General features: G+C 34.6%; 3 protein-coding genes and 1 pseudogene across 3 annotated transcripts; 3 read left to right on the top strand and 1 right to left on the bottom strand.

The window, feature by feature from the left end:
• Window positions 1-856: 856 nt before the first annotated feature.
• On the top strand, window positions 857-4,373 carry LOC113766176 (annotated as a pseudogene).
• Window positions 4,374-8,976: 4,603 nt separating this feature from the next.
• On the top strand, window positions 8,977-11,036 carry LOC113766177 (probable 2-oxoglutarate-dependent dioxygenase AOP1). The gene is made up of 5 exons (XM_027310392.1): window positions 8,977-9,039; window positions 9,177-9,532; window positions 9,621-9,942; window positions 10,067-10,132; window positions 10,791-11,036. Exons 1-5 carry the CDS (start codon window positions 8,977-8,979, stop codon window positions 11,034-11,036), a joined length of 1,053 nt encoding a protein of 350 aa, XP_027166193.1.
• Window positions 11,037-16,156: 5,120 nt separating this feature from the next.
• On the top strand, window positions 16,157-18,043 carry LOC113764774 (probable 2-oxoglutarate-dependent dioxygenase AOP1). The gene is made up of 3 exons (XM_027308760.1): window positions 16,157-16,530; window positions 16,727-17,048; window positions 17,795-18,043. Exons 1-3 carry the CDS (start codon window positions 16,157-16,159, stop codon window positions 18,041-18,043), a joined length of 945 nt encoding a protein of 314 aa, XP_027164561.1.
• A 1,970-nt stretch (window positions 18,044-20,013) lies between these two features.
• LOC113764630 (glutathione S-transferase U17-like) lies at window positions 20,014-21,353 on the bottom strand. The gene is made up of 2 exons (XM_027308591.1): window positions 21,036-21,353; window positions 20,014-20,388 (listed from the first exon to the last, which is right to left on the bottom strand). The coding sequence occupies exons 1-2, from the start codon at window positions 21,351-21,353 to the stop codon at window positions 20,014-20,016; spliced, it is 693 nt and encodes a 230-aa protein (XP_027164392.1).
• Between the last annotated feature and the right edge of the window lie 1,800 nt (window positions 21,354-23,153).

A 23,153-nucleotide genomic window follows, 5' to 3' on the forward strand; every position in this document is an offset into this window, starting at 1 on the left:
TATAAAAATTTCAAAATATAGCAATAATCGATACAATTAATTCCAAAAAAAGAAGAAAAAGGAAACAACAATTTTTTGTCGCTCACGCGAGGAACAGTAATGTAGGGCCTAACCTAAGCCATTTTTATAGATTTCTTACTGCTCAGCAGTCACATGGACAATATTGGGAACCACAATAATAAAAGGGGCCAATGGTTATTAGGTGCCTTTGATAAAATTGATGTTTGAAATTTGAAAATTGAAATTGAAATTCATTAATTTATTGAATTGTTAAATATTAAATTTAATATATTTAAATGCATATCACAATTAGTGATAAGTGAATAATTTATCACTTAATTTTGGAAGCAAATTTTATGTACGAAATTCAATACCACTTAATTAATTCAAATATTCAATTTTTTATTATCAAATTATCTGAATATGTTAAAATCTTAATCCATTAAATTTAAGTGCTTAACATTTGGTTCTTTTTTTTTTTTTTGGGATAATAACTAACATTTGATTCCGTTCACATAAAACGTGAGGCACATTACCCTCAATTAAAAAAAATGTATGGCACATTGTATCGAATCCAGTTTATTTATTTCACCTGTCTCCATTTTTATAGATTTCTTACTGCTCAGCGCTCGGGAGTCACACGGACAATATTGGGAACCACCACCGTCATAAAAGGGGCGGTGGTTACTAACATTTGATTCCGTTCACATACAACATGAGGCACATTGTATCGAATTCAGTGTATTTGTTTCACTTTTAGCAATTGCACTTTGCATATTAGTGGTAGGTAACTTGTCTCTCGTGTGTTCCTCTTCTTCTCTCTAATTATCATTCTCAATTTCTTCAAAGGGAGATTATGGCGGAATCGGATGAAGTCAAACAGCCGACGGCGTCGGTGAGCATGACCACTCGACCTCCTTCCTTCATCTTCTAGCCACTTTCTTGATATATTTTTCTCTGTGCTGGTAAACTCTTTCTAGCTTATTGGCACCGTATAGGCTTGTCAAGATTTCGTGAAAATTGCAAAAGAATACATCTAATCTTTTTTTTTTTCCTTGCCATGTGCGTGGATGTCTTGTCAGTTATCACTATAGAGAGCAGATTTTGTGAAAAAGGAAAAGATTATTAAAAAAGTTGAATTTTTCTGACGTTTGAAACTTTGGATAGGAAAGAATTGAATACAAAAGGAAGGGCTTCAGGTCCCTTCCAAGTTAGAAAAACTTCCTGCCCAAAATTGGGCTGGAAATGTGAGAAAGTGGAGTTGGTTAAGTGAATTATTGCATATACTATTTTTATCTTTAAAAAGATTATAATATAACCATAACGGATCTTAAATTTAAGATTTAAGGGCCTCTATGTAAAACAAAATTTTTCTTTTCACTTTTCTCCACTTCCAAACAAAGTGATTTTCGCAACGGATCTTCTGTCCCACGCTCTGTGCCATTCTCTATCCCACTTTTTATTATATTACTATTTCGCCTACATAAATATCATGTTTTAGTTCTTTTTTTTTTTCCCTTAAAATTCAATAACTATTAATTGAGTAATACACAAAATTTAACAAATTCAAAAAATCAAAAAGTGGGACAGAGAGTAGCACAAGGTGTGGGACAGAAGATCCGTTGCGAAAAACTACTTCGTTCCCTTTCTCCCCCAAAACTCCCAAATAACATATGGAAAGATATTCCAATCTTTTCTATTCTATTCTTTTCTTTTCTAGCTTAAGGCTTCATGACAGGTTGTCAGCCTGTGAAATAATAAAACCTGTTCAAACTAAAAGTAACTTCTGTAGATAGCGGTAAGCAGGGTCGAATTCACAGGGACTGGGTGTAACTGTTTCTTTTCAAATTCACAGTAACAAAGGGGGTGTTTTTGTGCAGAAGGTGACAATCAAAGAAATTCACATAAAATCTAAGAAACTACTAAAAATTAAATAACAAATTACTAAAATCAAATGGGTGATAATTAAGGATCTAGCCAAGAAATAACTTCAGCAATAGTTCACCTAATTGATCATCGAAACAAAGGCAATTCCAATTATTTATCAATAAATAGGTTATAACTACCAAACAAGTGATGGCAGTCAACCCCTCCTCATTGTGTCGGTGATTAAGGTACGCCCGTTAATCACTGCTCTAATTGAGAAATAATCCTAGATACGCCCATAAGATTTAATTCCCCAATTGCCTTACGTATTAGAGGAGCCCTATTCTAACCAAATAACACATTAACAAGGTTATTTTAGGTTAGCCCGCATATTCCACTGACACAAACCCAATCATGCCAGTTGTCACTATTTTAGGGCAATTAAATAATTACGGATTTAACGCCCCAATTGATAATAGATTACCAAATTCACTAATTATCCGAATCCAAGACAATCAATTAATTAGACAACCATAAGCACTGTAATAAAAGAATATGCGAATATTAATGAATAAAAGAAAAGAATAAAATTAAATCGATCTCACAATTTTAAGGTAAATTAAAGTCTCCATTATTTCTTGACTAAAAAAGGAGATTTAGTTGATCCCTGAAAAGAAGGACCCACGCAAAAGTGAAACAACAACTGCGGCCATCGTCCTTGCCCGTGCGAATTCAATTCGGCCGAATGAATGAAAGAAAAACGAGAAACTACAGTGAACGATTCAATTCTTCAAAAGCTCCTGACATGCGAGGGAACGAACTACCAAGAGCCCCACTAACATATGAAGAAGAAAAGTCAAAGGAAAGGTATCTAATATCTAGTTCCTACTGTTACCGTGCGGCATCCGCCGCCCAGTCCAAGAAGACTCCAGCCCCCCTTCTTTTTAATGCTATCTTTTGCCAATTATTAAGAAGGGTTCGCATCTTTATATTTAAAAAATATTCCTGAATGTCTGCTACTTGAATTTTTTTCTGATAACTGTCAAATTGGCACTTGTTATGGTATTTTCATTCTATTCCCTGAAATAATTATAAATTACGAAAAGTGAGTAGAATCTAACAATTAATCCAAATCGGTTCAAATAATAGAAAAAATTAATAATAAAATAAATGATAAAATTGCAACCTATCACTTCAGTCCTTTTCTTTTCTTTTCTAAACTCCCAAACTAGGCAAGCTATTGGCCTTATGCATGTCCTTTTATTTATTTATTTTAAACTTCTTTCCCCTGCAAATCATATCCAAGTCCTTGACATGCTAATTCTGTGAATCGAATTCGTTAAGGTTGAGGGAGGAGGCGAGAAGAAGGAGCTCAAGTATCTTGATTTCATCCAAGTTGGAGCAATCTACATGATCGTTTCCTTCTCATCACTCTACAACTATGCGAAAGAAAGCTTCGGCCCTTTGAAACCGGGCGTTAAAACTGTGGAAGCAACTGTCAGAACAGCCATTGGACCTGTCTGCCGCAAGTTCTGCGACATCTCCTTGGAGCTTCTCGAGCTCGTAGATCACAAGGTTTTTCCTTTTTCTTGTTTGGTTATCTTCTTCCTCAAAAGTCAGTAGTTACATGAATCGCGACGGCTTTCCTTTTCCTGATTCCTTCATTCATTCCCCCCGTAGCCATCTAATAATTCACGTGATCATCAGCTCACCGTTGACTCTCGTGATTTGCAGGTCGACGAATGGATTAACGAGTTAGACCGTCATGTACTGTAAAAAAAAAAAATTTCTAAGTAAAAAAATTTTTATTACATTGTTTTGCCCCCCAAATATTGATAAAAAATTTCACTTTTCCCCCCCTCCAATTGTTATAAAAAAAATTTCTAAGTAAAAATTTTTTTATTATATTGTTTTGCCCCCCCAAAAAATATTGATAAAAATTTTCATTTTGCCCCTTCTCAAGAACCCAAACAATAATATTTGAAAGTTATTTGGACTTGATCCAAATAATAGAGACTCGCCCCTCTAATTGCAATTCCTAGCTCTGCCATTGCCCCGGTGCTGAAGCAATTCTCACATCAGCTGCTCTCGCCGGCTCAGAAGGCCCCTGAGGTGGCTAGAGGGGTGGCCTCCGAGTTGCAGCTGGCCGGCTTGGTGGACGGCGCTAAAACCATCGCCCAAACGCTTTATAACACGTACGAGCCTACAGGCAAGGAATTCTATTCAAGTACGAGCCCCTAGCTGGGCAGTATGCGGTGTCGGCTTGGCGCTTGCTGAACCAGCTCCCCCTGTTCCCTCAAGTGGCTCAAATGATTGTCCCCACGGCTGCTTATTGGTGCAAGAAATACAATGAAACCGCGGCTTACAGGGCGGCGCAGAGGGGTTACGGCTACACGGTGTGGCAGAACCTGCCCGTGGTGCCGATTGAGAGAATTGGCAAAGTGTTTCAGAGTGTGCCCACCGTTTCAAGTGATGCCGAAACCCTTACCGTGTCAACGTCAACCTAAATCGATTTGTTGTTGCCTGTTGCCCGTTGCCTGTTGGTGGTTAACGATTACTTGCTCATTTATTTTTTACTACTATAACTCTCGTATTGTGGTGTCTGTCTTTCATTGTGGAAGGGAAGGGTTGTCTCCCACAGTCTTTGAGGAAATATCTTTTGCATAATTTTATGCTAAATGTATGGGAGTATCCGTTAATGTAATCGTTTGTTTAATTTCGTTTGCAAAATCTTGTTCTTGCGGGTATAAGCCAAAATCTTCATCTTATCATGTACTGGTAATTAGTGTTCATGTTTTCTTGTGCTTTGGAAAGATATTAGAGTATCATATTACTGTCAATGTTTGGCTAGTTACAACATCGAGACATGCTAATATTTGCCTTGGGTTCTCATCGACTTCGCGTATTACTATTAAATTGTCCAAGGAACATAGAATCTTCTACAGTATTTCTTTAGTTTGTTTATCAGTTCACTTCCCAGTAGAAGCAAGTACCAGAAGCTTTTTTTTTTTTTTTTTTTTGTCACTCAGTGACTTGACTACCCTATACGAGGGTTCAACTGGACCTATTGAAAAACCGACGGAAACTAAACCATCATCGAACGACATAACGGGTGTGTGCACACATGTGGATTTAATTTATTGGAGAACTGACGGGAACTAAACTATCATCGGACCGTTATTGGAGAACCGACAACTATTATCGGACCACACGGGTGGGTGCACTCGTATGGATTTAAACCCCTCAAAATGGTAAGCCACATAAGATGACAAGTGGTGGAAGGTAATGTTTGAACTCTTGATCTCCCAACCCACCAACTCTTAAAGACTATGATGGTGGCTAACAGCCATTTTGGTTGTTGGTTAAGTACTAGTAGTTTTAAGTTTGCAATTTTGAATAATGTGATCAATTAGCTGTATTTTTATACACGAGGTAATATATACTTTAAAAATAAGGTATTATTATTTGTACTCTCACTATTCCATTTTCATTTTGATGAGATCATATTACCCCTGCCTTAATTTCTCATAGGCAAGAAAAGAAATTAGGGTAGGGGTTATACGGTCTCATCAAATTGAAAATGGAATACTGAGACTGCAAATAACATATTTAGAGTGTAAATAACATCACCCTAATAATAATTATTATTATATTGATCAAATAATAATAATAATAATATAATAATAAATGGGTTCATTAATAACATCCAATAGCTTTGACGTTTAAGGAATAAAAGCAGAATCCATTCTTTTTTTTTTGGACAAATCAGGAGCAACTCATCTAACATATGAAATGATGTTTTTTATCTCTCACATATTAGTTTTGTATTTTTTTAGGTCACTTATAGATGAAATGATCATTTTTCATCTTATATATAAAAAAAAGCACCGTTTTAGTTCCTCTACTCATTTCTGCTAATATTCTTATATAAAAAAATCACGTGCAGCTCATACCTCACATTCTTTTAAGTATAAAACCGGAAATTTGCAGAAGAAAAAAGCAAAAACATCTAATGATTAGCTGCAATTGACACCATATGCATGATTAGCGTACTGGATTACTTTCCACTTTCTAAGGTGTGCGTGATTTACTACTAATTTAATTACTACGGGTTCTCCAGCAGTTTTCTTTTATAGGATCTGTCTGCCAGGTTAAACGGCACTGCATAATAACATCAAAATGTTTTCCCAGCTATAAAGTAGAAATTTCAGACAGGAGTCTAAGGAAATCAATCTATATATTACATACTTAGAGTAGGAGTGAGTTTTTTGCCAAAATAACAATCTTGCTAAAAAAAATATTTCCAATATGATTTACTTTCAAATTTTATTTCCATAATGATGTTATTGTTGCCATCTAGTTATCCTGATTATCATATAGGATAATAAGAAAGAAAGTTCTAATCTAGTTTATAGTTTCCAACATTAACTAAAAATTTAAATTTTTTTTATTATAGAGACACAAGAAAATTGCATAAGTTTTTAATTGATTTAATTGTAACAAGGGTCACACCCCTTGCCAGAGTTGTTATTGCCACATCCCATTCTTCTTTCCTCTTAGACTTGAATAGAGATGTCAATCCATCTAGGTTTGCACCATAATCAAATTGAAATATTCATTTATTCAACTGACAGGCAATATAGGTCACAATTAATGGATGATTATTTCTCTCTAGTTTTTGGCATTTTGCTTGACAATTTGTGGCAATTCAATGTCTTAGCAATCAATAGTACATAACAAAGCATTTCTTTAGTGGATGTCCAATAGATGCTGTTCATCATCCAACTATATACCGTTACCAGAAGATCTATATGGAGTATTGTATGCAAACTCACAATAGCATCATAAGTTGTTACGAAGATCATCCAACTATAGTTAGTCATGATAATCATCAATATAAGATTGTACAAGTAAACCAAAAAGACAGAAGGCATCATAAGCAGTTGAGCTATAAACATTAGTAAAGGGGCAGGAACAATTGTACTCTAATATCTCTTTTAATAGATTTTAAACACTATAACACCTTTTGAACATATTGTATATTATTGTAATTTATTTTTACAATTTTTTATGAGAGCTACAGTATTCGATATGTTAGCACAAAAAATCGCATAGCGGAAGTAACATTGGAATCTCACAAATCAATCAATAAATCAAACAAAGGATGAAGTTCTTTCCAAGACATAAAATGAAGGAATAAATGTCCACAAACCTACTGGTCACAAGCACAAGTCCCGGAAACAATAAGTTGGAAAAGTAAAAAGATTACAACAAACCTTCAACAAAGTTTCATGCTCTCAATTGTCTAATCGCCCTTTGGGTAGAGGAAGGCAAAGTATTATGCTGGAGAGGAAATAATTTTATAACTCAAAAATCACAAGTCTCTTAATAACAAAAGTCGGACTCAAGTCTTTAAATAAACACATAAAACCATAATATTTATTTCAATACTAATATCTAAACACAAGTCTATTATATTTCCTAAATCAACTATATTTCCTAAACCAGTTTTGACACAAATTCTAATCTAGTTATCAAATAACAAATCAACTTCTAAAACTATTAAAAGTCTAAATAGTTTGGTTTAATTTTTTGTCAACAAGATATATATGGCTTAAAACATATTAATTACATTAGAGTGATGTGACATTATTTGGATGGCACATTTTGAATTTTTGCCTAAGTAAAAACTTTTGAACCGTGAATAGAACAACCATATGTGCCCCATTTCTGTAATCATCATCCCTCCGAATATTCATACAAATCATCTGTTTAACCTTCTACAAGTGACATTACCACAGAAGACAAAATGCAATGATTTGGAATTTATTATTAGTCTAAAAACTCAGCATCAAAGTCCTATCAAAATTCCAACATGTCTAATACTCTAATCTGGTGGGGTACTGGAGCTACCCTGTACGTCCCACCTCGTGATAGGCAGCGCTGGGGCTCACAGTTCATAGGCTCACCCTTTGAATCCTTCTCACGTTCGAATCCTTCTCAATGACTTCATATTTCTTTGTCAAGCACAATTTCTTTAGTCCCTCATTCCTTAGTTTCATGGTCAACTATTCGTTATGTTTCTCATCGTAATTATGACAACTTTGGGCGGATTTGATATGTTTCGTGTATCCAACTTGTGAATATTGGACAAAAAATTGAATGATTTCTTTAATACATGATAAAATTTAAGTCATCTACACAAATGGACAATCTATTTAGACACATAATTACCATAAATTGGCAGTGAGCCTCTGGTAGCAGACAAGATATTTATGGATTTCTGTAACAGGTGCTTTTGTCCCAAGGCACTCATTAAATAACGGAGGATTGAGGTGTTAATCCTTGAAAAGGTTTGGTAGCCAGTTAATTGGATCTCCAAGTGATACCTTTTTTTTTTTTTTTTTTAAATAGTAGGGTTAAATAGAGAATATATATAAAAATGAAAGCGGAAAATAAATCTAATGCATAATAAAATTTTAAAAAAATGTGTGTTAACCAGTGTCTTAAAGGCACAAATTTTTATAAAAAGATATTCCTAAAAGAGTACTTACATCAAATTGATGAGTTAAAGTGATTGAATGTTGGGGAATTTTAAATATGAGTGTGCCCGCGCTTGCATGGTAAATTATATAGGAAATTTTTTCTTTTTTTTCCCTCTAGTTAAACTGTCAAACTTTTGTTCATTGAAAAAAAAAAGAGAAAGTTTTTGTGTCTGGAAATGTTTACAAATGAAGTTTCTATTCAAAGAAGAAAGCATTTAATACAATTATGAAGGCAAAGAAGGGAGGATTAAACGATTTGTGACTCACTTCGTCCTGAAAGAAGTTCCCCTTCTTGCTTCATAGTTACTACTACGAGAAAGGCAATTTGGAGTTTTTGTTAGGAAAGACACTCTACCTAACGCTAATAATTGATTCGCCATATTATGGGACCACTTATTGATCAACAACAAAAGAATTTAAAACCCTACATCAGAATCAATCAAAAAGAATAGGCAGGTTTAGGCGAAACTTGTTCTTTTCAAGCAATTTAAGATAAAACTTTCCCCACAACATGACGACTTTTTTTATTTTATTTTATTTTATTGCCACCTAAAGGATATGATAGATGACCATTACTAACTACTTCAATAAACCAAGATCAAGGTACCCTTTGGCCTTAAAAGATCCTGTAAATGCCTGAGCAGAATAGTTCTTAGCAATTATCATAAACTGTAGATTCTCTTTCACTTGTCAATCTTAAACTTCAATAATCCAAGCAAAGCAAGCTACAGGATAACGATCCTTTTCATGTGTTCTCTAACACAGAACTACCTTCCTGTCATAGACTTCACTAAGAAAAACTTAGATCCAAGTTCTAGTTTTTGGCCATCTACAAGGCAAGCTGTTGTACGTGCGCTGGAAGACTATGGCTGTTTTATAGCCCTTTATGATGAAGTCACTTTGGAACTTAATGAAGCTATTTTCCGTGCATCTGAGGAGTTGTTTGATCTCCCAACCGAAATCAAAGTCCTAAACACTTCTAATACACCTTCACACGGCTATGTTGGACAAGAGCCTATTATTCCTCTCTATGAAGGTTTAGGCATTGAAAATGCCACTACTCTTGATGGAGTTGAAAAGTTCACCAATCTATTGTGGCCCAACGGAAATCATAGTTTCAGGTATACGAAATTATTTGATTCTTCATTGTTGTTTCGATTTGCATTTGTTGGGTAAAACTATAATACTCGTTGTTTCATTTTTGAACAGTGAAACTGCATTCTCGTACTCGAAGATTGTGGCTGAGTTAGATCAAATGGTGATGAGAATGGTGTCGGAGGCTTATGGTATAGAGAAGAATTATGAAAGTCTCCATGGGTCGATGTCCTACCTTCTTAGGTTAATCAAGTACCGAAGACCTCATGAAAATGAAAAGAATTTGGGAATTGTCCCTCACACAGACAAAAGCTTCATGTCCATTCTTCAACAAGATCAAGTAAAAGGTCTTGAGATCAAAACTAAGGATGGCGAGTGGATGGTTATTGATCCATCTCCGTTCTCTTTCATCGTCATGGCTGGTGATGTATGCATGGTAAGTTGCACGCCCCACAGAGCTTCATCTTCGGTCCATATTCCTTCAATTTTTTTTAAGCGGCAATACCCCGTACACAAGAAGTTGTTGGCCAGCTTTTATTAATAATCAAATGTTATTACAGAGAGGGAGACATATATTGAAACCTCCAAAGATACACAAGATGAAACTAAATAATTCTACACGAAGGGTAAGCCATTTTATTTAGGCGGAATCCCCTTTTACAAGTTTAGGCAAATCAGAAAAGCTAGTGAAAATTGAGTTTCTTGTACTACTACAAGCATAATTAGCAAGCAAATCTGCAGGCTTGTTCACTTCTCTATAGGGAAAAAAAAAGAAAAACAAAAAGTGGTATCTCTTATATTGACTAATCTGATTCACATGTTTATTTGTCACACTCACAATCTTATTACAAGTTGTATGAAGTTGTCAGATAAATTGAGATTATCCAAATATGTGTAATCCTTTGACCGTTTTTAAGTTGCGTACAACCCATAGATATATACAAAGAATCATTTAGCGTTTGGAAAAGTTTCTTGAACAATCTGAAAATTATACACGAAAAATTTATGTAGGAAATTGAAATTTTGATAAAATGAAACTAATTAAGTCTGAAAGCTGAATAGGTTGAGGGATAATGCTACGAAAATACTAACAAGACGAGCAGGCTAATTATTGGAATATCATGTGCTACCACAATTATCGCATTATCAATACCATGACTCTAATCATTGTAGCTTTTATGTTTGAGGGATATTTCATTATCAATTCTATGACTCTAATCATTGAAGTATTTATGTTTGAGTTAATTAATCTCTAGAGTTCTTTTTGTGATGTGGATGGCCTAGGCATGGACTAATGGCAGGATTGAACCTCCACACCATCGGGTTGTAATGACCGAAAATGCAGAAAGGTATTCACTCGGCCTATTTACATTCATCAGAGACTTGATTGTTCAAGTACCGGAAGAACTAGTTGATGATGAGCATCCGCTGCAGTTTAAGCCATTCGATCACTACAAGTATATTGACTACTACTACACTGATGAGGGCAAGCGATCAAAATGTCCCATAAGAGACTACTGTGGTGTTTGAGTTGTCAGCCCTATGCCTAAGTTGATGAAAATCTGATAGTACTGAGCATTAAGGAATGAACTTAAGGGCGAAGAGGAAGGCTATGTGCTGGCAAATTAGATGAAGAAGAAATAAAGATTTGGAAAATGAATAACTCTTCGATTTAAGAGTTTGTGTTATATGCAGAGTCAACCTATTAAATGTACGTTTAATATCTAAAATAATGAAAAAATCAGTCCCTTAAATACATGTATCATAGCCAGTCATGTTTGGGCTCTATCTTTCTTCTTGCAGAAGTGAAATATGAAGGCTGAACTTGTTCCATGATCTCCACTTCGCAAATCCAATATACTTTTGCCATTTGCCAGCTGAATACCATACCAGTTGTTCTGTTAATTTCAGGTTCAACCCAATACTGATTTTAACATCTTCATAAACTTTTACCTGCATGCGATAAGTCATTAATTAATCGAGCAATTTATGTAGCCAAAAGTAATTTCTCAAACCTGGATCAAAGGATCCAAGGCGTAGAGTCTAGTGATTAAGTGCATTGAGGTCATGTCTCTGGCTCAGGAAACTGGCAAAGCAAAATTATCCTGCCAAAACAATTTCATATAAAATGACAACTCTCTCTCTCTCTCTCTCTCTCTCTCTCTCTCTCTATATATATATATATATATATAATATTAGAGTAAATATTTTCTACATTGATGGTGTATACACTATCATCGTTGAATTCATGACATGTGTGCAAAAATTAAAGTTTAAATTCAAATTTTGCATAGTTATTATTCATCCAACGCTGATAGTGTATACACTGTCAATGTAGGAAAGATTAATCTTATATATATATATATATATACTCTTTATCAACTCAATGTGTCATTGATTCTTTCTAATCCTCTATGTCATGTCATCAACGAGAAAGCTCTGCAGTGGCAGTGCGTCACCAGCCCCCAACCCTAGTAACAAACAGGTTAAGGGTAGAGATGATTGTGCGTGCGACTATTCTGGGACACTTACATCCATTTAAACAAAATATAAGTCCGTTGTTTAACAATATACATTACTCAAAATATTATGTAAGCTTAGAACACCTTTTCTCCAAGTTCATACATAGTATTAAAAACGATGTGCATATGTGATTTGAGACTTGCACATTTCAAATTTTACAATTTGACCAATCATAGCCATGAACATTTTGGAAATGATTGCTTTAAATTTTTTTTTTCCTAAATTTTAAGCAACCGTTACTACACCTAGCTATTTCATTGCAAAGCTAAACTATACAATCTTTACACTGGTCACGCAATTCCCCCCCCCCCCCCTCCCCAACCCTACAATCCCAACCATCTAAAAGAAGGAAAATAAATGAGCTCCACCATGAATTTTGTCAAACTCCCAAACAACCATTAACTGTATTTCATGCAGCAGCTTCAGTAATATCCAATATCTCATACCACCGCCTCACGCGGAAGTGGAAGAAGAGGAGTGGAAGTATTTTCATAATGGTCTTCTTGCACATCATTTTCATCCTCAACCAGGAGCTCCTCAAGCTGTAAACGAGGCTACTGATTAAATAACAAATATACCAAGAATGCTGCAGAGGAATTCAAGCAAAGGACAAGAACTGACAGAGTTTTATGACGTTCTGTCATGTGGAAGAACCTAAAGGGTCCTGTGAATGTTGACCGAATTATTAATTAATGAATAAAAATTTATTGTGCAAAACCCATTATCAATTACTTATTTATTGCGCAAAACCCATTATCAATTAGTTATTTATTGTGCAAAACTACAAACACATATATTATGCTATATCTAAGACAATGAGATTAAGCAAATAATAGGACTAATTCTAACTATGGAATGGAGAAGAACATACGAGAAATTAGTGCCATGAATAATTGAAACACTAAAAGAAAATGTCTAATTAGTTTTTTTTTTCATTTTTTATTCATTAGAATTCTTAATACACATCTAATGGAATTTCAAAAAAGTTGTTATCTCATTTCATCCTAAAATTTTTCCGATTAATATTGAAACTTAAGGAACTATAATTATTAGTTACCAAAAAATTGGAAACAAAAAAGTGGATTGTCAAAATTGTTGGCTAGTAACAAGTTGATTCTAATCATCACGCATTTTTGAATTTTCGATAATTGTCCTACTTTGACAAAAATCAAAGGCTTTGTGCACCATATTTGTTTCGATTGAAACATTCAAGTTTTGCTATGGCTCAAACATTGGTGACCAAAATTGTATTTCTTCTAATCAAATATCACTTTAGAGATAGAAATCATCAAGTAGTTACACCCTTCTAGCAACAAAACAAAAAAGGAAAAGAATCAAGCAGTTACATCCTCCGACTCTAAAACAAAGAAAAGTTCTGCATTAACCATTATGGGTTATCACAAAGTAGACATCACAGTTTTCTTTAATGCACCCAAAAGATAACGAAAATGAGCTGTGACATCATACAAAAAACCTAGAAGAAAGACGCAAATATGTACAGCAGAACAGAGCATTTGTTTTTCTCTTTCTTATTTTATTTACATACAGATAGACACGGTGGGGTGCTCTGGCCAAGGCGACGGTGCAACAGCAACGCATCGGACAAACGTGACTACTGCAGTGGGCCTTTCCCACGCCTATCTTCTTCTTACCCAATTGCCATCAGCTATCGTTCGACAGCTTTCTGATCTTATAAAAGATTATCCTGCAACACTCTCGTGTGCATGAAAATTTAATATTGGAAAGGTGTTAGACCAGTCGGCACCAGTCCAAGTATTTTAGGTAAGCCTGAACTTGAAGATTACATACTATATATGGATGCTACTACTGAAGAATATATTCTAAAATGGTTGACGACTGATGACCAAAAGTATAAGAGAAGGAAAATTATTGCTCAGAAGACTGTCAATATGATTCCAAGATAAGATTCCAGTGCAGCTAAATGACATACCATTGTGTTAAGGGCAATTAAGCAGAGCTCTGTCTGGTTGCTTCCGTCGGCAATTAAAGTGCACCGCAATCATATTTGAAGTGAATAAAATATAAATGTGGCAAAATGGTTATAGAGGCAAAGTGGAATAACATCAAGCTTCAATTACTTTTGGCTTTTTTTTTTTTTTTTAAGTCATGCTTCATTTACATTGATAGCAAAGAGAACTATTACAATAGTATTCAGAAAAATTACAATTGGATCATGTGACCTGCTTAGTGTAAACCGTTACATAATACTTGCTTGATGTTTTAGTGAGCTCACATACACACATACATATATGTATATATATGGATTAATCTTTTCTATATCGATGATATATACATTGTAAAATTTAAATTTGAAATTTAATTTTTATGCATAAATCATGAATCTAATGATGATAATATATATACACTGTTAGTATATATAAGATTTACCATATATATCCTTGTAAAAATAACCTTAATTAGTGCTAGCAGTATTCCAACACTTGCACTAAAACTGTGAGGTGAGATAGTTGTACATCCCGGATAACTAATACCTAAGAGTATATAATTGGCCTCCACATCCTGGCAAAAATCGGCACTTGGCGCTGGTCAACGGGTCCCCTGCGTCGGCTACTTGCTTGAGTGCCGCTAAGCTACTTGCACCATTGGCTGGGCGATGGGAAGGAGCACAGCTAAGGCCTTCATGTCACCCTACAGGTCGCGGGGCGCAACAAATACGTGGTTGGTGAAACTTACGTAAAATAAATAATTTATATATTAATAAAACATGAAACATCTTTGCTATATTAATAATTTATATATTAATAAAACATTAAACATCTTTATTATACTACCAAAAAATTTTGACACATATGCAAATTTATCCGTCATAAATACATGTATTAGGTTACAATTTCTAGTAAATTATATATTGGGAGAAATATAGTTCTACACATGCGTTGTTTTATTTGGTCCCTAATGTTTAGCATTGGTATAGTTTTAGCACCTAAAGTTTCAACAAAAACATATTTGGTCCCCTAATGTTCAACACATGCACAATTTTAGTCCTTGAAGTTTCAATAAAAATAAATATGGTCCCTAATTTATCTAACTTGAAGAAGATTTAGGATAACTGAAAGGTTTTCTCCAATTACCGAATTTAGGCTTGTGTGTATCAAATTCAACTTAAAAATAAAAAAGAAAAATGGGGCTAACTTTAAACAAAAAATTATGGACTAAAAACTTGCATGCTAGCATGCCACTAGTTAATGATTCTGGAAAAAAAAGATGAAAACAAGATGAAATTTGTTAAACTACAAAGTTGAAACCATTCAAAGTAGCTAACTCATCGATCCAATACTCGTTTTCACTCTCTATCACTATTGTGCTCAAGAGAAAAAACCCCATGCCCTATTTTTTTGTATAATTTGAAATTTTCTTTTTTTTTGTGTCTTGATTAATTAGTTACCCATGATTCACAAATGAGTTATCCTTATTATTTAAATTAAGCCGCTACTTTACTTTATTTTTTTTTTGAAATCCAATTTAATGAATTCGTGACTACATGTGACTAGATTTCATCAAAAATTGAGAAAAATCTTTCAATTGTCCTAAATCTGCATGAAATTAAAAGCATTAGGGGCCATATTTGATTTTGCCGGAACTTTATGGACTAAAAGAGCATAGTTGCCAAACATTAGGGACTTATATATATTTTGCCTAATCTTTTGAGACTAAAAGTATTCAAGTGTCTTAAATGGAGAGACTAAAACTGTATTTCTCCCTTATATATATAGCCAAAACTATGAAACACTTGAGTGAAAAACATACCTATCACACCAATGAAGTTTTAATTTAGGGTTTAAACTCGAAGGCCAAGATCCAAAGGGGTTGGATATTTGTCTCACAAGTGTGAGGGTTGATTGTGATTTGAATGAATTGTAATTTGTATTATATATTGATTCCACGATGGTGACTTATGGAGAATCATAGACAAATTTAGTAAATGCAAAACAAAAGAAGTAGTTGAGTGCCAAAAAAGCCCTCACGATGTCGTAACAGTATATATAAACCAAATCCCCTATAGAAACCCACTCAAACACACTAATCATTGCCAAAAGTTGCCCCTATACAATTTCTTAATCGTAATCAATCAACAAAGTAGAACTATGGGTTCCCCAGCACCAAGAAAGCTTCTTGTTGTGGACTTCACAAACGAAGAACTGAAGCCGGGTTCAAGCTCTTGGGCATCGGCATGCAATGATATCCAGCGTGCCCTCGAAAACCACGGCTGCTTTATAGCTTTGTACAACAAAGTTTCTCCTGAACTTGATAAGGCCATCTTTCAAGCAGCTGATGATTTATTTGACCTCCCGACCGAACTCAAGGTCCAAAATATCAATGAAAAACCTTACCACGGCTACATTGGCCAAATTCCCTTTGTTCCACTCCATGAAGGCTTAGGGATTGATTATGCCACCACTCTTGATGGAGTACAAAGCTTCACTAATCTCATGTGGCCCAAAGGAAACAAATCTTTCAGGTGGTTTTTTTCTTTTTCTTTTTTTTTGTCTTTTAACAAGTATCATATATCTATAGTGCGTGGGATAGATAAAATTTTAAAGTAAGTACTTTTTCTTATCAAATTATTTATGTTTGATTTATGATTCTCGTTACATTCAATTCTAGTTCCTTTTGGTTGCTCTTACCTGTTTTCTTTTGCATCAAAAAATTTTCAGTGAAAGTTCATTTTCATTTGCAAAGACAGTGGCGAAGTTAGATGAAATGGTAATAAAAATGCTGTTCGAAAGCTATGGTGTTGAGAAATACAGCGATTCTCACATAGACTCGACCAGATATCTTCTTCGGTTCCTTAAGTACAGAGCCCCAGAAGTGAATGAGACCACCATGGCTTTTCCTTCTCATACTGATAAGAGCTTTTTGACCATCCTTTATCAGAACCACATTTCTGGCTTGGAAATAAGGACAAGGGATGATGAATGGATCAAAGTTGATTTTCCTCAAAAATCCTTTGTTGTGATGGCCGGGGATGCCTGCCAGGTTTGATAATTGCGAACAAGTCATTTGATAAAAATGCATGAGCCATATATTTATTGCATTAAGATCACAATAGGACAAAATTGGAAGATAAATAAATAATTTTGTCTCTCAACCATGAAAATTGATTTACTCACAAGTTCTGAGGAACAAAGTGAACACTATGCATAAGAGCTTGAGCTTATGTTACTTACAAAGTGTGACAGTAGAAAGGTTTTTTGTTGCATGAATCAAACTAGAGACACTTCTTTGTGCTTATTACTAAGCTGGATTCTTCTATTTTTTTGCTCTGAGGGCAGAGAATAAGAAGTGAGCCGGGTTTAATTTGTTTGCAAAAGTTCACATTGTCATTGCCAAAGTACCCTGAATTTAAGGAGTTGGTGATGTGTTATTAGTATTTCTATTGTGGGTCCACTCCCTCTTTTTGTGTGTCTATTCAATGGCTTTGGGATATAGGATAGAAAAGGCCTAATTAATATTAAAGAAAAGTAGACATTCACTTAGCTAGACAAGTCAAAGAAATCTAATACCGTTGTGTAAACTGAAAATTTTCACTCCCTAGTGTCAACAAATTAATCTGCAGATATGCCAAACACACAAAAATCACACGTATAGTAGGTTCAAATTTTATACTTGACAGTTGTGGGTGAAAAAAGCATAAGAAGAGGTGGAAGTATTAAAAAAACAATTCAGCGTTTGCGTGCCAAAGTAAATATGTGTAAATTCTAACGTTTTCGGCCTTGGATTAGGCTTGGAGTAATGATAGAGTGCTTTCTTCCAACCACAAAGTAACCATGGACGCCAATGGAAAAGAAACAAGGTACACTATAGCCTTATTCTCATTCCTCAGCAAGATGGTGCAAGTACCAGAAGAATTAGTTAATGATGAAAAGCCACTGCAGTTCAAACCATTTGTCCATATAGATTTGCTCAACTTTTACGCCACTGACCAAGGACGGAAATCACAAAACATCCTCAAAGATTTCTGTGGTGTTTGAAGAAGGTCTATGTTGTGGTAGTGCCATTTCAATTGTATGTATGTGAACATCCTAAAGTTGATGTACTAAATAATTGCTACGTCTATGAGTTCTTGGCTCATTTAACCAAGAGGGTCACATCTGTAGCGTTTGGTTGATTGTCATGTATTTCCTGTAAGAAGTTTTATTCTGGTTTCATATCCACAAGTCTGATTAATGTATGGTCCTGAAAAGATGATTGTAGTAACCTATATCTTGTATGAGATCTGTGCATGCATGATTATAAGAATCAGAATCAGAATAGGAGTGAGAATCAGAATCAGTTATCATACATAACTACCTTAATCATTTCCTTCCAATAATTTCTTTAATACAGATTATCATTTGAGCAGATTTACACAAATTGACAATTAGTTTATATCTACATTACATTAAATCTATGGGCAAGAAGTCTTCTACATTACATTAAATCTACAAGCAAGAAAAATTTGTTACATTAAGTGTAACACCTCTATTAGACACTCTAACAAGGTGAAATAGTGACATCTGTCATTTTTTTTATGTTATTAAATACGACTTCTAGTTAAGTTTTGCCTTTATTAACTCAAGCAAAGGTTCTTAATCCACCAATGAATACCAGTGTTTTGAAAATTGGATCGAGCCAGCTGGTGCGACCAGCTAATGTTTCCAATCAAGTTTAATAATTGACCCAAAAGTTTAATTAAATGAGTCAAAAACCTATTGGACCGATAAATATCAGTAACAACAGGGCAATTCAACTAGAGTTACTACTTTTTGATTTTTAGAATAAATATTTTAGCCTTATTCACATTATTTAATATTAAAATAAATAGAAAATAATTGAACATTGAATCTAGTTGACCGGTCAAACCACAAACCAGAAACTCTTCCAAGTTCATTTTTCAGTCCGGGTTTAACAACATTGATGAAGATCTTATCCTTTATCCATCCAAAGAAAGCACAATAGTCAAACGATCAAAAACAAGAGCAAACTAGGGCTCTTCCCCTTTCACTTCCCATGCCTTCTTGTTATGCTCTTACAAATCAGTTAATCCTTCTCATCAAAAGCTCCATAGCTTCAGTTCTGAAAGAATTTCTTATGAGATCTTATTATGAGAAAGCAGTGGAGATTTCCATTAGAGAGAAGATGGATTTGGGGTTTTCACTCATTCTTCAATAGTTATGAGGTTAGGTTTGGGGATTTAGAAACAAAGAGGGAGGAGAAACTTTTGTGGATGGAGAAGAAGAGCAATGGTCGCCTGGGTTAAAAGAAGTTGAATTTGAGTTTTATTTGTTAAAGGAGGATGGCAAGTGTCACTATATTTGGGTGCGTATCAGGACTGTTACCCTTTTGGGTGTAACATAAAGATCCGTAGCCAAATCTACGACAGTCCCGGAGCAATCATTAATAGCTCACGAGCTCCCTTGGGGCAGTTGCCATGCGTAGCCCTTTACCAATTTGTTCTGACAAACTACTACCAGAATGAAGAAAGAAAAAAAATCCTAGGAAATGTAAATTCATAAACGAATGTGGCCCAGATGTCGCCATAAGTTAGTGATGGCTTTAACAGTGAACACAAAATTTTAGATTGTATAAATAAGCGAATGGAGTCTAAAAAAAATAGGGAAAGGTGTGTCAAAAGAAAGTTCGGTTACGCCTGATCCGAAGTGGAATTTAACAACATAAGGATCTGTATACAAATGTAATGTCTATCTGAAATAGGAGCGACAAAAGGATCTGTATTCAAATGGAATGTCTCACATGATACTTGTTTTATACAAATAACACGATATGAAATTGGAATGCAAAGAACTAAAATGAGAATTTCCCTTTTGGTAAAGAAGGCTTTCCCATTACAAGTTTACTACTATTGCCACACAGCACACAGAAAATAATAATACTAATAATAATAATAAGTTGACAACCGATGATGGCATCATCCATTGAGTAAATGAATAATGGTACTTTTTCACTTTGAAGCAGCATCTGCTGCCCTAGCTAGGATGATTTGGAGAATTCTAAAAAGTTCCTCAGTCTCTGGTATAATACCATGAATAGCTTTGTCCGAGGAAAAGCTTTCAGCCCATCCCACTAGGGCAGGTGTCTTGGCTTCATCAAGAAAATTCACATCTAACTGAATTCCCCAAGCCTTTAGCCATCCCAAGTAGCAGCCCAGAACGATATCAAGAAAACCTATTGTTTCTCCACCAAAGAAGCACTTCCCTTTGCTGGCCTTCACGAATACATCCTCAAAGAATTTTAGACCTTCTAATATTTTCTCCACCAATGCTGTTTTGGACTCCTCGTCTTTTGCAGTTGTAAGCTCCTTGAAAAATGGAATCCACTGCATACCAATTAAACACATTAGTAACGGAACAGGGACAGGCAGGAATAACGGCCAGTGAAAACGCTATATATATATATATATATATATATAAATATATATATATAGTAATTATCACAAGCTAATTTTACAATTGTATATAATTATTGTTTATGGAGACCCAATTATGAAGTTATATCAAAATTACACGACATTATCTGAATCTTACATTTAAATTCTTTTTGTGTTGGTGGACAAATTTTAGCTACCAAATTATGCATGCTTTCAGTACATCGCTGTGCCCTTAGTCCGTCACTGAATCCTGCTACTTCACATGCACAGTGTTGAATAAAGATATAGAAATAGGGGTAGAAACGTTTGTAGTACAAACCATTCATGAAATGTTAATCACCTTGATTGCATTAAAAAAAAAATTTTTGCAGTCGAGATCACAAGATGCATATCGATTTTAATATCATGTGTGGGACTAATATAGAAAAAAGTATTCTATATTTATATTACGTTGGAATAGATTTATATTTTGAACAAACAGATTTATTTATTGAAATGCACAAACTGGCAACCATCCCTACCCCGATCCCTGAGGATACACCGGTGCCTTGTCAAGTGAAAAAAGATTGGTCAAGCAGCAAATGCTATAGTAGTACCTTGTCATCAATGTAAGCTGCCCAAAAGCGGGCAATGGCACGGTCGTAGGGATCAGAAGGAAGGATAGAGGGACCATCAAACCAGAACTCATCAATGTACTGCACAATCACAAGTGAGTCACATATGGGCTTATCACCATGGAGGAGTACTGGGATGTTCTTGTGAACAGGGTTAGATTTAAGAAGGAGCTCACTTTTTTCTCTCATATTCTGTGGGATGAATTCATAGTCTATTGATTTTAGATTGAGGGCAAACTGAACCCGGTTCACGTATTGGCTTGCAGGAGCACCAAGAAGCTTTACATCATTCGTTGGCATTGCTAAACCTGAGCTTAAATCCGTTGAAGACAAAGCTGAAAACTTCTTAAAGTGGATACATGCGATATTCTTGCGGGTTATTAGTTGTATTTATAGATGAAAGCTTGGAAGATAGGCCTCTGTTAAGTGTGAACAAGTAATACAAGCTGATAAATGGCAAGTTTTTGAAATATTGCAAATTTCGAAATATTCATTGAACGAAATATTGCTGAGAAATGGAAAATTCAACGGTTAATTAAGGGATGGATTTAAGTTTTAACTTACACCAAGAAACTTCAGGCCATTTCAATTCACAAGTCAGTATAACGAGTTAAAGTTCAGTAGTTCTTTTTAGTTTGGATGTAGGGTGTTATGTGATAGGATTATTGAATAAGATGATGCGGTGAGAGATCTAATTATTTATGGAATTCTTTTTTTTTTTCTTTTCAATGTTAAGTAGAGCTAGAAGGCTATTTGGTGAGAAAGAATACGAGCCTTTGATAACTAATGAATTGATGTAGCGATTAAATAATGAATCCATGTAGCAATAATCTAATAGTCTATTGAGGGATAATGGGGAGAGAGAGAGAGAAAGAGTCTAATGGAGAGAAGTCTAATCCATATGCATATGTCATTTGGATTTTGGTGTCAAAACAAAGATGTTTACTAGTTATAAATTCCTTTAAAACCTGCAAATCAGATTCCCTGTCCAATTTTCTGCGATGTTAATTATGCTTTTGTTGTCATACAAGATGCTTCTTAGCGGAATGGAGAAATCGACAAGCAAAAGAACATGACAAGGTGCCAAATAAAAGGCTAGTTGGGGGGAAAAAACATGACAAGGTGGGACAGAGTAGTGGCTTGAATGAAGAAGAAAACAAAGACAAAAGTGAAAGCTAGTATTTTAGGCTTTTTAGAGATAACGACTCGATTAGCTGTTGATTCTCTAATGGTGACAACTTGATTTATTTATTTATTTTTATTTTATCTTGACAATCAATAGTAAATATTATAACCAATTCCACGTCTTCTCTTGTTCTATCCTCTTAAATTATATCAATCATTATGAATCTTTTATTGTCCCAAATTTTTATCAGTCCTCTACCCCGAAAACTAATTTTGGACAAATCATGAATAACATAATCATGGAGGAGGTTGGGTTGCTTAATAATGTGAGAGAAATTGTAAGTATGAGATTCTGGATTCAAAACCTCCTTTTTGTATAAAAATAAAAAGTTTAAAAGAAAATAGTATCTGCAGTCATTAAGTATTAGCGCTGATCAAAACCGAAGGAGGATTTGGACGCATGTCAGATCCATGAAGGAAAAACAACAGTATCTTTTAGCCTTTTTTGGGCAAAATTCTGTTGAATTTACATGCAACAAAATTATGTCAATACATGATCATGGTTATCACCAGAGCTAGCCAGAATTAAAAAATTATAAAGAAGTATGGGTAAGTTAGGAAATATCAACTGGTCACTAGAATGCCGAAGTTAAAATTGTTGGAAGTTAAACGGATTCTTTTGTATTAAATAATTGTGAGATCCAAATTGTGTGCTTTGAAGATATGAAAGTCCATGTAGTCGTGAAGAAAGGAACCGAAATTGGGGTTTTAATTCCTTTAGTGTGCCATACATTTACAAAAGTCGAAAATTATCTTGGACTGTTATATATATACATATATATATATTTCATATTAAGGAAAGAAATAATAGTCTTTGTACAATAACACTTGTAAGGTTGAATAATTAATTCCAAAAGAAGATTAAGATGCATTTTTATGTACCAAATGTGAATCTAGGCTTAAAGTTTAGGCAGA

Source organism: Coffea eugenioides, chromosome 3 (assembly GCF_003713205.1).
Source record: "Coffea eugenioides isolate CCC68of chromosome 3, Ceug_1.0, whole genome shotgun sequence".
Lineage (NCBI taxonomy): Eukaryota > Viridiplantae > Streptophyta > Magnoliopsida > Gentianales > Rubiaceae > Coffea > Coffea eugenioides.

Excerpts from the sequence above, each read along its gene's own strand:
- LOC113764774 (XM_027308760.1), top strand. The coding sequence starts at position 16,157 with ATGGGTTCCCCAGCACCAAGAAAGCTTCTTGTTGTGGACTTCACAAAC. Across the intron at positions 16,531-16,726 it reads AAAGGAAACAAATCTTTCAG|TGAAAGTTCATTTTCATTTG; the intron begins GTGGTTTTTTTC and ends AAAAATTTTCAG. Across the intron at positions 17,049-17,794 it reads TGGCCGGGGATGCCTGCCAG|GCTTGGAGTAATGATAGAGT; the intron begins GTTTGATAATTG and ends GCCTTGGATTAG.
- LOC113766177 (XM_027310392.1), top strand. The coding sequence starts at position 8,977 with ATGACCATTACTAACTACTTCAATAAACCAAGATCAAGGTACCCTTTG. Across the intron at positions 9,040-9,176 it reads CTTTGGCCTTAAAAGATCCT|AACTACCTTCCTGTCATAGA; the intron begins GTAAATGCCTGA and ends TCTCTAACACAG. Across the intron at positions 9,533-9,620 it reads AACGGAAATCATAGTTTCAG|TGAAACTGCATTCTCGTACT; the intron begins GTATACGAAATT and ends ATTTTTGAACAG.
- LOC113764630 (XM_027308591.1), bottom strand. The coding sequence starts at position 21,353 with ATGCCAACGAATGATGTAAAGCTTCTTGGTGCTCCTGCAAGCCAATAC. Across the intron at positions 20,389-21,035 it reads CAGCTTACATTGATGACAAG|TGGATTCCATTTTTCAAGGA; the intron begins GTACTACTATAG and ends ATTGGTATGCAG.